General features: G+C 37.5%; 3 protein-coding genes across 9 annotated transcripts; all 3 read left to right on the top strand.

The window, feature by feature from the left end:
- Positions 1 to 905: 905 nt before the first annotated feature.
- LOC125196959 (uncharacterized) lies at positions 906 to 2,999 on the top strand. Its single transcript, XM_048095629.2, has 7 exons — positions 906 to 1,144; positions 1,216 to 1,261; positions 1,369 to 1,427; positions 1,621 to 1,691; positions 1,790 to 2,336; positions 2,419 to 2,501; positions 2,645 to 2,999. Exons 1-7 carry the CDS (start codon positions 1,079 to 1,081, stop codon positions 2,748 to 2,750), a joined length of 978 nt encoding a protein of 325 aa, XP_047951586.2. The 5' UTR covers positions 906 to 1,078; the 3' UTR covers positions 2,751 to 2,999.
- A 1,112-nt stretch (positions 3,000 to 4,111) lies between these two features.
- On the top strand, positions 4,112 to 8,610 carry LOC125192841 (uncharacterized). Of its 3 annotated transcripts, XM_089070191.1 has the most exons (14): positions 4,189 to 4,229; positions 4,415 to 4,516; positions 4,693 to 4,741; positions 4,834 to 4,882; positions 5,530 to 5,600; positions 5,733 to 5,791; positions 6,043 to 6,147; positions 6,296 to 6,353; positions 6,600 to 6,736; positions 6,817 to 6,873; positions 7,347 to 7,444; positions 7,730 to 7,935; positions 8,141 to 8,231; positions 8,308 to 8,610. In XM_089070191.1, the coding sequence occupies exons 1-13, from the start codon at positions 4,209 to 4,211 to the stop codon at positions 8,227 to 8,229; spliced, it is 1,101 nt and encodes a 366-aa protein (XP_088926317.1). In that variant the 5' UTR covers positions 4,189 to 4,208; the 3' UTR covers positions 8,230 to 8,231; positions 8,308 to 8,610. The 3 variants fall into 3 exon arrangements, with proteins under 3 accessions (XP_047946457.1, XP_088926317.1, XP_088926316.1); XM_048090500.2 differs by having other exon boundaries at positions 4,112 to 4,229; positions 4,435 to 4,516; positions 8,141 to 8,610; XM_089070190.1 differs by having other exon boundaries at positions 4,193 to 4,229; positions 8,141 to 8,610.
- A 753-nt stretch (positions 8,611 to 9,363) lies between these two features.
- LOC125193991 (phosphatidylinositol 3-kinase, root isoform-like) lies at positions 9,364 to 14,734 on the top strand. 5 transcript variants are annotated; one of them, XM_048091976.2, is made up of 17 exons: positions 9,364 to 9,572; positions 9,876 to 9,972; positions 10,068 to 10,164; positions 10,245 to 10,403; positions 10,498 to 10,707; positions 10,877 to 11,043; positions 11,593 to 11,740; positions 11,841 to 11,936; positions 12,044 to 12,179; positions 12,267 to 12,388; positions 12,701 to 12,895; positions 12,991 to 13,161; positions 13,228 to 13,365; positions 13,489 to 13,643; positions 13,791 to 13,934; positions 14,028 to 14,414; positions 14,485 to 14,734. In XM_048091976.2, exons 1-16 carry the CDS (start codon positions 9,461 to 9,463, stop codon positions 14,389 to 14,391), a joined length of 2,511 nt encoding a protein of 836 aa, XP_047947933.2. In that variant the 5' UTR covers positions 9,364 to 9,460; the 3' UTR covers positions 14,392 to 14,414; positions 14,485 to 14,734. The 5 variants fall into 5 exon arrangements, with proteins under 5 accessions (XP_047947933.2, XP_047947934.2, XP_047947935.2 ...); XM_048091977.2 differs by having other exon boundaries at positions 14,629 to 14,734; XM_048091978.2 differs by having other exon boundaries at positions 14,028 to 14,175; positions 14,254 to 14,734.
- Positions 14,735 to 14,810: the final 76 nt, after the last annotated feature.

Genomic DNA, 14,810 nt, shown 5'->3' on the forward strand with positions numbered 1-14,810 from the left:
TAATAGTATCCATATTAAATTGTAGATAGAACACGAATTTAAATTTTTAAAATTTCACGTTAAGTTAAATTTTCCCTTTGTGTAACTCATAATCATTTGGAGAAGTATTTTTGATAATTATCAATTTAGACATATTGGACTTCTTTTCTCTTGCAACAGACTTTATTGGGCCTTAATTTGAGCTCCCATTAGAAATGTTAGATTTGGGCCCAACTTATATTTTAGCGCCCAAATTGAGCCCAATATGAATTTAATTTAAATAGTATTCGTAAATAGCCATTTTAGTATTTCTAATATTAAATACAGATAGGGGCGAGAATACGGATATCGGGTATTGGATTTACCCATACCCGACCCGAGATTTGGATACCAAATATCCAATTTTATGCGATTGGGTATTGAAATATAAGATAAATCGGGTATTGGATAACCCGAATGGGTATCGGGTATTACCCGAATATCCAATTTATTATTTAAAGCATATATTAAATTAGGTTTAGCCATTTTGCATTAAATATAACCTTATACTTTAAAATAAAAGTGATCCATTTTTTTTAGTTTTATACTACAAAATAAATGAAACATTAAAGATATTAGTCAATTTAGATATTTCTATTAATATATAAAATTTAATTTTTTAATTAATTATTAACACATGTAAAGAGTCGAGTATTTGGATACCCAGGGTGGGTATTGGAGTACCCGAAAATATATCGGGGTGGGTTTTGGATAGACATTTTGATGATTTTCGGGTTTGGACACCTTATTTTTCCGAATCGGGTATCTGCGGATAGCCGTATTCCCACCCCTAAGTACAGAGATGTATAATACTGTATATAATATGTTTCCCTCTCTATTTGAATTCAAAACTCAACTCCGTTGTGCACAGTCACACTCCACCTTTCTCTCTCCCCTCATCACCTCTTTCTCTCTCTACAACGATTACTCACTGAAACTCATTCCATTTGTAGAGATGCACGCATCATCTCGCTACTAAATTGAGCTAGTGCAATGCCATAATTTTGCTGCGCGAATAGGAAATCGTAGATTGAGCAGGGGCGGAGGGCTCGCCGTATCAATGAGCTGCTTTTTCAGCTGTTTTCGCGTCAAAGACTCCGCCGATAATCTCGTTAATCCTTCGCCGGTATGATTTCAAACTCTGTTTGTTGTTGTTTTTAGAGTGAATGAAATTGAATTTTTCCTTCGGAATTGCAGGATCCGTGCAGTAAAAATGCGCTGTCGTCGCTGTTCCAGTGTGATGGTAACTCATCTGTTTAATTGAATCTTCATTGATTTTTGCATTGGTGTGTTGATTGATTGATTGAGTGATATTTTGAACTTGTATTGCAAATAACTCGATATAAAAAGGAGAGGAGTGTCAGAATCGGTTGCCTGCAGAAATCAATATCAAAGAGTTCAAGGATGAGGTCCGTAGCTTTTTTTTTAAATTCATTCTGCATTTCCCCCTTTTTCATTTGGAATTTGATAATGTTAGGGTAACTAATCTGCATTTACAAGTCTAGCTGAAATTAGTGTTATTTTTAGAATTGATTTCCTTGTTCGGATTAGCATTGATTTCATTTACATTTATAAAATGGATCTGACGAAATGGAGAAACAGAAACTGGAGATGCAATCTAATGAATCTTCTGCACTTGCTGGATCATGTGTTCTCTTGGACTCTCCAAGCAGGTGAAGCTCCTGACTGAGATATATTGTGCTAATCCATCTCTATTCATTTGACATTCAATGAATTTTGGACTTACTCCCAATCTCTAATGGATTGTTAGCTGCATGACTGATGGATATTACACCGGTAGAGAATCGAGCAGCTTGATCCAAAGAAGTGATACTCATTATGCAGCTGAAATTCATTCTGAACAAAGCAAAAATGAATGTGTTCAATCTCACCATACATCAGATAGGTCGGCTATTTCATCAATCTTTTCAGAGCTATCTAGATCAGCTGGAGCTCGTGGTGCAACAAAGCCGTTACCATATCCAAAGAGGGAGGAGGAAGAATTGGGGGATGAAGATTCAGCTTTCAGTCACCAGGGACAAGCAAACAAGCAAAAGAATGTAGATCCGGTTATTGAAGAGGAGGAGGATGGTGAAGGAAGCTTAACTTCTTGGTTCAAGCCAATTTCAGCCAAGCGAGATGGTAGTAACAAACAACTTAGTTCCATTTCCAGTCAAAGTAGGAAACCTCCTGCAGATAGGCCTATTCTGGGAACGGTTGCAGCTCATTGGAACGATGTTGAACTTGAGGTGCCTAATGATCCGCCTAAATGGTGGGATGGGAATGGAATTCCAAATTCTACTAACAAGTACAAAGAGGTATTCTGATTTTTTCTCATTTTTGGCCATTGTTCTCTCTGATACACCTGTCTCGGCTTACCTAAACTGCACTGCCTCGCAGGATCAGAAAGTCAGTTGGCACGCGACTACTTTTGAGGAGAGACTAGAAAAGGCACTGTCTGAAGAATCTTTGATTTCTCACAAGTATGTTAAATTGTTGACAATTTATATGATCTATACATGATTTATAGCTTCAACATATAGAAAATAAACAAATCTCTAGTTGTGACAAATATTCTGCCTCAATAAAGCAAAGTAAATGCAATCATTTTTTTAACATTCTGCAGGAAGACTACCAACACAACTCCTCCATTTGAGCTCAATGAAGAATCTGATACCGCAACATCACATTTCCAATCTTCACCGCTTCCCGGATCTGTTGTCTCATTCTGATGAAACTCCCTCGTGCCATTTTGTCGTGAGTCGATCATTGTATGGTGCTGATGATGTTTACTTCATGAAACCCATTTTCTGAGTGGATGTTAGCAACTTTTATTTCCAGAAAAAATAGCTGAAGTTGCTACTCTCTGCCATTGTATATAGACAACTGTGGCCTTTTTTTCTCTGAGTTTTTGCTCATTGTTTGGATTGATCAATTGGGATATATTGGTGATTTGGCCATTAGATTGCTCTCTTTTACTACTCCTATATCATTTGATGAATCATATGATCAGTTCACTTTATATTGTTTGTCAAAATTTTGGTAAGTTTGTTTGTAATCATAATAGATATATATTTTAAAGTGTACAATGTAGAATGAGTACTCATCGATAAATGGCTCGAGTTTGAATTTTACCAATGATTCTGTGAATGTCACACTTGATTTTCTAACATGGGTTGAGAGTTCTCATGATATCAAGCAAATGAAAAATCCTTAAACAAATGAAAATTGCAAAAAAATTATTGAACCATAATTTGTGCAATTTGGTTATCCCATGCAATAACTACTCCAAATAAACCACTTGTAGAACCTCGTGGACTCAATTGGTGCAAAAATAATAGTAATTCGTAAATTAATTTTATTCTTAGATACAGGTATATAAAAAATCATTATTAATTACAATTTTAATTAAAAAAATTAGGGCATCCACAATGGGATGCCCTAAGCGACGCCCTATGTACCGCCACGTCAGCATTTTATCCTCCTCCTATTCCACCTGCAGTGGGGCGGACTATAGCCCACCCTAAGCGACGCCCTAAGCATTGGGGAGAAGGTTCCATATCGGACAACCCGTATGAGTTGGTGTTGAAGTCGGGATCGTACTCGGCGTTGGTGTCGAATGACCGGTATTCGTCGGGTTCTGTACCCGGCCATCGTGCACCACCGAACATCGGACTATTCGGATAATCTCCGGAATCCATTTTGCTTGAAATGTAGAAAATGTAGTGAATTTGAGAGTGAAGTGAGTGAAAAATGAAGTGAAAAATGAAGTGAAAATGAGAGGAATATATAGGTTTTGAAAATTTAATAAAAAAAAAAGGGAAACGTGTCGCATCGTCCGTGACCCATCGTCCGGGTCGTCCATAGTGGCGGACGATGCGACGGACGATGGGTATCCTCCGCGCATCATCCGCGGGCGATGTATCGGGTGCAGACAATGGGTTACCCATCGTCCGCGATGCTGGAGTGACAGACGATGCGACAGGCGATGCATCGTCCGTCCTATTGCGGATGCCCTTAATGAGTTATAGTAAATAATTATATTATGATCAACGTAGTAAAAATATATTGGGCCAGCGTATGAATGAAGCCCAAAACATTCTTTTGCTAAATTGGAATATGAGATGTGGGAATAGAATTTAATCCCCAATTCCCCAATTTCACGAAATTAGGGTTTTCGCCATTGGAGCATGGAGGCAAGTTCTCATTACGTAAGCCTTTCTTCTCGTCTCGCTTTAATTTGATTAGGCATTTCAATGCAACGCATATTTCCTCATCAAGTTCGTCCCGATCATGCATTCAGTATTAGCTATTTAGCTGTCACTTTCTTTTGCTGTTATTTTTATGTTTTTTTCTTTATCTTGCATATGATCAATCTGTTTAATGTAATCTATAGCTAAATTACCATCTCTGCAGTGATGAACAGCTGAATTGGAGTAAAATGCAGCAACTTGATCAAGTGAAGGAGAAGCCTGTTCCTCTGAATATGGGAGAAGTGGTAAATGTTCTGATATCTTAACTACCACCAGGGATTTTATTGTTTTTCTAATAAAATAGTTCAGTGTACTAAATGTGTGCGTTGAGGGTATGAAATATGTTACCTTGTAGCTGAGAAGCTTGTGTTTTTGAATCCAAATTGATGAGTGGACTTTGATGGATTTCTCCCTTTGTCAGAACTTTTCCCAAGCTGAGGATGTACGGTTGGAGACTACACGGGCTAGATGTATGTCATTGCATTAATTTCTTGTTATCTGAAATCACATTTCTAGTGTTTGAGTAATCATTGTTTAATCAAATCTGTCTTTTTGTTGCCAGTCTCGAATCTCCTTAAGCGGCATGCAGAATTAACAGAGCGACTTTCTAGGTATAAATCGCTCAACAGTTTTGCTTTTGCGGTGGAATATATTTAGCTTATATGTATGGATCTTATTGATATTAGCTTATTGCTGACTAGCTTTGCCCTTGATTGCTCACTGATTGTATATGAAAAGTGTCTATGCTTGAAAAGTTGTTTAATTTCTGTCATTATTGTTATTTGTAATGCTTATTGGTTACATCAGCATAGTTCTTGTATAGTTATTGGAGGTGCTCCTGACTCCTGAAAGCCTTGGAGCCTTAGAGGCCCTTGGGGGGATTTTAAAGAACAAAAAGACTCTTTGTTTAGTTCATCCGAGGAATTTGTCTTGTAAATTGGACATGAAATTAACAATATCAACCTTATCATTGTCAGTTTAATAAACACATAAAGGCTCAAGGCTTCAACAAGAGAAAACTACATTCTCTCATATAAGCAGTCTTGATAATTTACTCAGTAGGGAAATTAAGTGTTAGCTAATCTCAATGATTGGTGCTGGGCTAGCAAAAAAATCAAAGTTTATCATTGTTTGTTTACCAAATTATGAAGCTGCAATTTTTTTTCTCCCAAGTGTTGCTTACATAATTTTCAACTACATGTAGTGGATGGCTAGTATGATGTAACGGAGTGGTTCTAAAAGTGGTTAAATTTCTCAGGGATTCTGATAAATCTGTTTTTGAGCGTTTACAAAGAGAATTTGAAGCTGCACATGCTTCTCAAACTCAAGGTAGTCATTTATGGGCACACGCCCAACCTTTTACTTAGTAATATATGTCCTTTCAAATTAATATGCATATTTTCTATTTCTCTTATCCGTATTATATTCACCTATATTGATGTGACGCTTAATCTCTTGAAGAAATATGTTTGGATGGTGAGCAATGGAATGATGGGTTATTAGCTACAATAAGAGAGCGGGTATGTTGATCGTATAGTTCTTTACTGTTTTGTTATTGATGGATCGAGAAACTATGAAAAGATTCTTTAATTTGGAACCTGGTTAAACATCCATTCTAATACTTTTCCGTACTTGTATACTCCACACTGGGATTTTATCATTACTTCTACTCATTCATTTACTCTGTTAGTCAGTTGCATTGGTGGAGCATATTTTTTCGAGATATTGCGTACTATCTATATGCCATACTTATGGCACTTTATTGTTTCAGGTTCACATGGAGGCTGAAAGAAAGGCAATTCTACAGCAAGGGGATGCTGCTTCAGCGCCCAATTTACCTTTTCATGAAAAAATAACTTACAGAGTTGGAAATAAAGTAAGTCGTGATTCTAACTAATTTGTTCTGTTTAGATTCCTTATTTAAAGTGCATTCTGTAGAATTTTTCTTTCATTTCTCATGAAGTATTGCTTCAGTTTGATTTAAGCTGTGATTGGTTTCTGACACTAATGGTTTGAATGAGCAGATGATCTGTTGTTTAGATGGACCAAGGATTGGCGTTCAATATGCGACCTCATTTGCTGGTAACTGCTGAACATCATAAACACTGATTACAAAGTATATATTGTAGATGGTGTTTAAATTCTTCATCAATTTAGTGTTTAAATGTCAGATTCTGTTAGAAATCATGGTTACATGCGGTTGACGTGATATCTTCAATTCTTCATAATTCTTTGATTATATTTGTGCAGTTTTTCTGGTTTAGGAAGCTAGTTGTGTACTGAATATTGGAGCTTACAGCACGTTTCTTTAATTTGTGAACTTCTCAGGAGAACCTTGTGAGATGTTCCATTGTGTTCTTGAAAGCAAATCGTTTCTTGAGAAAATGACAGTTCTTGAGCACACAATACCATTTTTCTTGCCGATACGAGAAGCAGAAAATGATTATCTCTCTTCAAATGCAATGGTGAGGTTGGCTGCATTAGTATTTAGTAATACTTTATTATGCTTGGTTCAAATATTAATTTGTTACTATTTGGGAAGCAGAAGTTCATAGATTACGTTGGGGACTTGCTGCAGGCCTATGTTGATAGACGAGAGCAGGTACGAGTACGATATGCAATTTATATCATAGGATGAATAGATAGTCCTTGATCAAGGTCTAGAAAGGCCACGCTGAGATATGATATGATATGTTATTAGTAATATATCAACATGGAATGTTGATACAACTTGGGGAATCCTGGCATGATCTATTGATTTTAAAATTCCTTACTGATTATATCTCTATCTAGTGGCATTTGTTTGGTCAAAAAATATTTGTAGAAACTGGTATGAGCTAGTGTTTCCAAGTTTGTGTATGGAGCATGAGACTATAGTGTGTGAGGTAAGATAGATGCAACAGAATGACAAACTATGGTATGAGAGAAGTAGTAGTTTTTTACAATTTTCTTGGAGTTATATGGTTTTATAGAGCTTTGGAAACTTGATCATTATATGTGTTCGTGTAAGTGAATATACTAGACACTCAATTAAGACATCTGTTCTTCACTGCCTTATGTTTTACTCTTTTCCAGGTTCGCCTTATTAAAGAGTTGTATGGAAATCAAATAGGAGAACTTTATTGCAGTCTTCCATATCATATGATTGAATTTGTGCTCGCAGATTTCGATTGGTAAGTAATGATAGTTTTGAATGCAATCTAATCTTGAGTTGTATCTTGACTAGCATCTAGTGCTCCCTCTCTCTACTTTTCCATACAAATAGTGAAGATTCTCAGAGGACTCTCAGAGGAGTGCTTATCTTGTAGAAGCATGTTAATCGATCATCTTGGGTTGCATACCATTTTCTGACATTATATGGGTCGCTTGTTTATTTTGTTTCTCTCCAGTATGAATAAGCAACTATTAGTGTGTCATGGCCCTATAGTTACATTGATCTTTCTTTTTCCTTCTAACAGCAAAGTGATAGTCAGCACTAGATATGGGGAACTCGTCTCTACGCTTCCTTCAACCATCAATGTCCTTGCTTGGCCGATGCACCAACATAAGAAACTCCGGACTTCTGTAGCACCATTCAGCAGGAAGGAAAGCCATGGCAATCAACTAGTTCCCGCCCGACTAGCACATGCTGAGGATGCATTGCGTTCAATGAGTCTACCCGAAGGTTGGACCAATTTCTTGCTATTTATCCTCATATCTTAGCCGGATCTACAGATTATCACCCATGTAGTAGGAGATGTTGCTTAATGCTGCATTAGATGGTCTGGCTGTGGCTAATTCTCGATTACATGTCTGAAACATAGCCGATCTCCAAATCCTTGCAGTTAAGAACTAAATGATGCTTTTTCGTTTCTTCTCTCTCCCTCCAGCTTTCGCAGAGATCGTTCTGAGCATGCCGAAAGCTCTTGAAGAAGCATTTCCGGATCAAAGCGTGAATTCCCGTGTTTCCTCGCAGTAGAGGTGGATGGATGGCATCATGCATATATATTAGTAAAGGATGATACATTATTTACTATCCCTTCTCACCTTCCTACAGTTTTCGGGGAAGAAACAGTTGCTCGATCGGATCATATCAAGTTGAGGCCATTAGTTTCGACACAGTTTGATGAATACTTACCTTTTACCAGATGAGGGCAGAGTCTCTGTTTTCTGTTGTTAGGCATAGTTTTATCCAAAAATGTGAGGTCAGGCTAGACTGCAGGAGGATTTTGTGAATTTTCATTTGTGTGTAGTGTTGTGCTCCCTTTGTATATCAATAATTCAACATCATGATTTGCTCCCTTTTTAAATGCTGTTTAACAAAAGTATAGCTCGAAAAGGAATTGCTGATTTTCTCTAATGATCAGTAATAATAGTGCATGACAAATGTACAGAATTATAACACTGTATCTACAAATTGAACTAATAGTGGTATATGATAACATCAAGAGGAATGGAGATGAATTGTGTTATTATGCCTCGAATCTGTATAGAACATATTTCCTAATTGGGATGGGATCATGTTTCCGAATTAGGATAGGATCTCATGTGTGCTTATTTATATTGGAGTAGGACGCATAATTCGTTAATCTGAAATCGGTAGCAATGTAATCTGAAATCAGTAGTCATAATCCGAAAAACAATCTGAATGTAATCTGTTCCCCGTTTCCGCCCGCGGACGTAGCCAAGGCAACATTGATGAACCATGTAAATTTTGTGTCTCTTTACATTTCTGTTTGAATGTGTAGCACCAAAATAGAACAACAACAACAACAACAAAATAATAATAATAATAATAATAACAATAATAATAACAATAATAATAATACTTCGAGAGACTAGAATTCCACCATGAAATAATTTTCTCAATAAATCTCAGAAATTAAATTCAATTTGATGGTAAGCTTATAATACTACTAATATGCCTTCATGATTGATAATTTTTAAGAATATCTACCAAGCCTTTATATGATTTTTTTTTATTTTTTTCTACAAATATTAACATGATTGATAAAAAAAATTTATTTAAGTTTATAGTAGTAATTGTTTTAAACTTTATTCATAGTTATTCATTATTTTATTAAAATAGTTGGCGTTTCTCTGTGAAATCAGTTAGTTTTTCAGCATTTCATAAACTCTTTTTCCCAAACAACGAATTTTGAAGGAAAGTGTGCGAAAATTTAAACAAACTATCACTCAAATTAGCAGCGATGGCCGGGAACGAATTCCGATTCTTCTTGTCGTGTGACATTAATCTACCGGTGACTTTCAAAATCGAGAGATTGGAGGGCAAATTATCTGCTCGAAAGCCGCCCGATTCAGGTATTCCAATTTCTCTTTCAGTTTTTTTTCAGCTGTTTGTAGTGAATTGCTGTTTTGTATTATGTTGTTGATGTGAATTTGAAGTGTTTGCAGGCTGCAGCTTCTAATTAATTTGTTTATAATGATTATTATTGGAGGTGGAAAGATGCTATAGCTTTAAACTGAGTTATTTAATGTTGGATTGGATTCTTCAGTGTATAGTGTAGGATTGATTAGGTTTTAGGGTATCTCTGACAGGAGTGGTTCCGGTTGCAATTTTTAGTTGAGATTGTGATTGTTGTTATATGGATTGGACTTGTGTAGCTGATGATTGTACCATAGAGGAGAAGAAACCCGAGTTGTACGTCGAAAGCTTGCTGTACATCGATGGTGCACCTTTTGGGCTCCCTATGAGAACAAGGTTTTGATCTTTGGTATCACTTTGGTGGCCTCTGTATTCTGGTTTTCCTTTTTTTGAAGGATTTACTGGTGATTTTGTGTTGTTTACAAGTGTAGGTTGGAATCAGGAGGTCCGTCGTATTGTTGGAATGAACTCATCACACTGAGTACTAAGTATCGTGATTTGACCGCAAATTCACAACTTGCTGTTACTGTAAGTATGGAATTCTCTAGAAGAAAAAGCATTATTGAAATTGAGTTACTAGAGGATGTGAATTGAGAACTTTTGTGTAGGTGTATGATGTTTCATGTGGGAAAGATGAGGAAGTGGTTGGCGGGGCAACCATTCACTTGTTCAACATGAAAAAACAGCTCAAGACGGGGAAACATAAACTTAGACTATGGGTGGGCAAAGAAGCAGATGGATCTATCAATACAAACACACCAGGGAAGGTATTAATGTGTATAGTTATTAGGTATTGTTCTGTGTCGTGTCGACTCGACTCGACTTATGGTTCGGTTGATTGGCAATTTCGGGTTGTGGTAGGTTCCTAAAGAGGAAAGAGGGGAACTAGAACGCCTTGAAAAGCTAGTGAATAAGTATGAGAGAGGGCAGATTCAAAGAGTTGATTGGCTTGACCGGCTCGCATTCAAAGCCATGGAGAGGATTAAAGAACGCGAGAGCTTGAAAAACGGGAGTTCTCATTTGTACGTTGTCATTGATTTCTGCAGCTTTGAGCACCGCATAGTGTTCCAGGTACTATCGATGTACCTAGATATTGTCTTTCCTCATCCTCGGTTGCTCTATTAGATATTGGAAACCAATAGTTGATTCTTGCAATTCTCAAGGACTTGATTTTTTGTTCATCGAGTACTATCAGTTTCTGTAACCATAGAATTCAATCTAATAGCACTTTGATGTGTAGGAGTCTGGTGCAAATATTATAATACCGTCCACAAATGAAGTGGTTACAGTTTGGGACCCTGAAGTTGGAAAAATTAATCCATCTGAGCACAAGCAACTAAAGCTGGCTAGAAGCTTAAATCGCGGCATCATCGACAAAGATCTTAAACCTAGCATTACAGAAAGGAAGTAAGTTTTATCAGTACTAAACCTTTCCCTTCTCTTCTAAATGTTCTACTGCCTTTTACTCCCTCTGTCCCACTCTAAGTGGAGCATTTCTAATTCGGCACAAGATTTTATGTAGTGTTGTTTTGTGAGTAGAGTGGAGAGAATAAGGTAAGACAGGGGGGAAAAGTAGAGAGTGATGTTTCCATATTTAGAAATGTGTCATTTAGAGTGGGACATCCTAAAAAGGAAAATGTGTCACTTAGAGTAGGACGGAGGGAGTATTATTTATCCTCAGTGTCATGCCACTTCCTTTGATGACTATCTTGCTTACTACGTTTTGTGTGCAATCATTTCAAATCTCTAAGACGAACCACTGTGCTAATCAACACACTTGATTACGTCTAACGCCATATACATCCAGTTTGTTCTTTTCCTAACTGAATCCTTATCCTCATGCTACCTAACTTAAAGAAATTCATAAAGTGAAACTTTATGCATAATGTTATTATTTCATTATGATGTTAAACTATTTCACCTTGTAGCTACTGAGCTAGCCTTTGATTTCAACAGGTCTATCCAAAGGATATTAAGATATCCACCAACTCGGACCTTGAACGGAGAGGAGAAGCAGCTCCTCTGGAAATTTCGTTTTTCATTAATGGCTGAGAAAAGGGCCCTGACTAAATTCTTACGCTGTGTTGAATGGAGTGATATTCAGGTAAAGATTTCTTAAATCTCAATGCCCTAATCTAATTATATGGCCCTTACACAAAACTTTGAGTTTTTACCGCCCACTAAGTTACTACTCTTATATGCAGGAAGCAAAGCAGGCTTTAGAACTGATGGGCAAGTGGCAGACAATTGATGTATGTGATGCACTAGAGCTTCTATCTCCAGTTTTTGAGAGCGAAGAGGTTATCTTCCTATACTTTAGTAGTCCCATCCCTTTTTCTCTTCGATCAGTCTAATTTTTTCTTTTAAATCAACTCATTTATTTTATCAATTTGATTTTCTCCTACAGGTTCGTGCATATGCTGTGAGTGTTCTTGAAAGAGCTGATGATGAAGAGCTCCAGTGCTACCTTCTTCAGTTGGTTCAAGCACTTCGTTTCGAACGTTCAGACAAATCTCGCCTTAGTTATTTCCTTGTGGAACGCTGTAAGTTTGATGCAACAGAGGGATGCTATAATGATTTTCTTGTTCTATTACACTTGATCTAAATCCTTTACTCATTTGATTTCACAGCATTGTGCAATATTGACTTGGCTAGTTTTCTTCGATGGTATGTGGCTGTGGAACTCCGTGAGCCTACATATGCTAGACGTTTTTACAGCACCTATGAGCTGTTAGAAGAAAATATGTTGAAGGTGTGTGGCTTTTCTGTCCCATGCCCCTCTCTCTCTCTGTTTTATGCTGCATCATCTTTTAATACCTATTTATTTATAGCTATAGGGTTCAAGATGATAGTTAAAAAGGATGATCATTTCTTAATGGATTAGTTTATATATAGACATGTCAACCGTTCTGCCAAAATTGTAGGTGCTTGTTGGTTGAGCTGCTATGATATGCTTAGCACTATTTGTTAAATAATTTTCTGGATATGTGATGAAGGACCTCAACGGTCGTTGATGAATATATACACCAGCCTGTTTTGGCTGATTGGTGATACGTCGTTTCAGTTAGGACCAAGTGCCAATAGCGATGAAGATGGTTTCAAGCTTTGGCAGAGTTTGGTGCGTCAGACGGAATTGACTGCGCAATTGTGTTCAATAATGAAAGATGTGAGAAACGTGAGAGGTGGAACTCAAAAGAAGATTGAAAAGCTTAGGCAGCTCCTATCCGGGCTTCTTAGTGAGCTCACCTACTTTGATGAGGTAATTTTTTAATGGCAGTTTTTCTGTTATGTGCATTCAACCACACACAATTAGGCATAACTGTCGTAAGATTCATGGAAATTTTATCTTTTCAGCCTATACGGTCGCCTCTGGCACCAAGGGTCCTTATAACAGGGATTATACCATCTGAATCATCGATCTTCAAAAGTGCACTGCATCCTTTGCGGTTGGCTTTTCGAACAGCAAGTGGCGGAAGCTGCAAGGTCATATTTAAGAAGGGTGATGATCTTAGGCAAGACCAATTGGTAGGTGCCTCCATTCAATTTAAAACTGATTTATTTTAATTTTCCAACTCGGCATGCTTAAAACAGGTTATTCAAATGGTATCATTAATGGATCGACTATTAAAGCTGGAGAACCTCGACTTGCATTTGACTCCTTACAGAGTGCTAGCAACTGGGCAAGACGAAGGCATGCTGGAATTCATTCCTTCAAAATCTTTAGCTCAGGTTTTTTCCTATAAATTTCTGAGCTTATATACTTCATTGCATTGGATTGGATGTTGATATTAAGTGATGCAATCTCCTTATTTTTATTTGCAAATATGTTTGAAATATTGCACTTGCTTACAGATTCTGTCGGAGCATCGTAGTATCACAAGCTACCTGCAGAAATTCTACCCAGATGAAGACGGGCCTTTTGGAATAACTGCAACGTGTCTCGAGACATTCATAAAAAGTTGTGCTGGCTACTCAGTTATCACATATATTCTGGGCATCGGTGACAGGTTATTTCACAAATTTCTCAAACTTGTCTTATCTTAATTTACGATCTTCATTGAATCAGTTGATCTCATCATTGTAACCATTTCGATGATTTCTGAATGCATTTGAACTCAGCTCTTGTTTAAATAGAAAATTCTCTTGGTCTCCAGGCACCTCGATAATCTGTTATTGCAAGACGATGGCCGCCTTTTCCATGTGGATTTCGGTTTCATACTTGGCCGAGATCCAAAACCTTTCCCACCACCTATGAAACTCTGCAAGGAAATGGTGGAAGCTATGGGTGGAGCAGAGAGGTATGTTGCCCCTACCAATATCTGAGATAACTGTTGGATCAATCATCAAAAGCATTGCTTACATTCGATGCTTCCCCGTTTCTCCACTTGCAGTCAATACTACACCAGATTCAAATCCTACTGCTGTGAAGCTTACAACATTCTCCGAAAATCAAGCAACCTAATACTAAACTTGTTTCACTTGATGGCCGGTTCAAACATTCCAGACATTGCTTCCGATCCCGAGAAGGGCATTCTCAAGGTGACCAGATTCATTTATTTTGTGGTGAGACCATTCAACTATCATTGGGTTTTATTCCTGTTTCCATTGTTTGTGCAGCTTCAAGAAAAGTTCCGTCTGGACTTAGACGACGAGGAGTCCATCCACTTCTTCCAGGATCTCATCAACGAGAGCGTCAGCGCGCTGTTCCCACAAATGGTCGAGACCATTCACCGATGGGCTCAATATTGGCGCTGATCCAATGGTGGGAGACGTGTCAGGTGAGGCGAAGTTCATTTTCCCTCTGGATTAGGGATGCCAATCTTGTCTGAAACCGATTGGTTGGGCCAGATGGACTGAATGAGGATTATGGCCGGAAATGGTTCGGGGGCCATGCTTTGAGAGGTCCGGTCAGGCCTGCTCGGATCTTTCCGTTCGGTCTGCACTAGGCTGATATTGAGTTTCTTACACTCTTTCATTTTCTTTTTGCTACAGAAAAACAAACATTTTGATGTGCATATGCAGTGATGAGAGAGTTGGATTTAAATTTTGTATATTTGTATAAAACAATATTGGACTTCATTTTTAATTTCTTTAGGAATTTGACTGGTGAAATTGCAATAGGTACGAAAAATGTGATTAATAGGTACCAAAAGCGATATAAAATAAAGATCAGG

The sequence above is a fragment of the Salvia hispanica genome, chromosome 4 (genome assembly GCF_029641045.1).
Source record: "Salvia hispanica isolate PSC_SH4W2 chromosome 4, Shi_PSC_v1, whole genome shotgun sequence".
Classification (NCBI taxonomy): Eukaryota; Viridiplantae; Streptophyta; class Magnoliopsida; order Lamiales; family Lamiaceae; genus Salvia; species Salvia hispanica.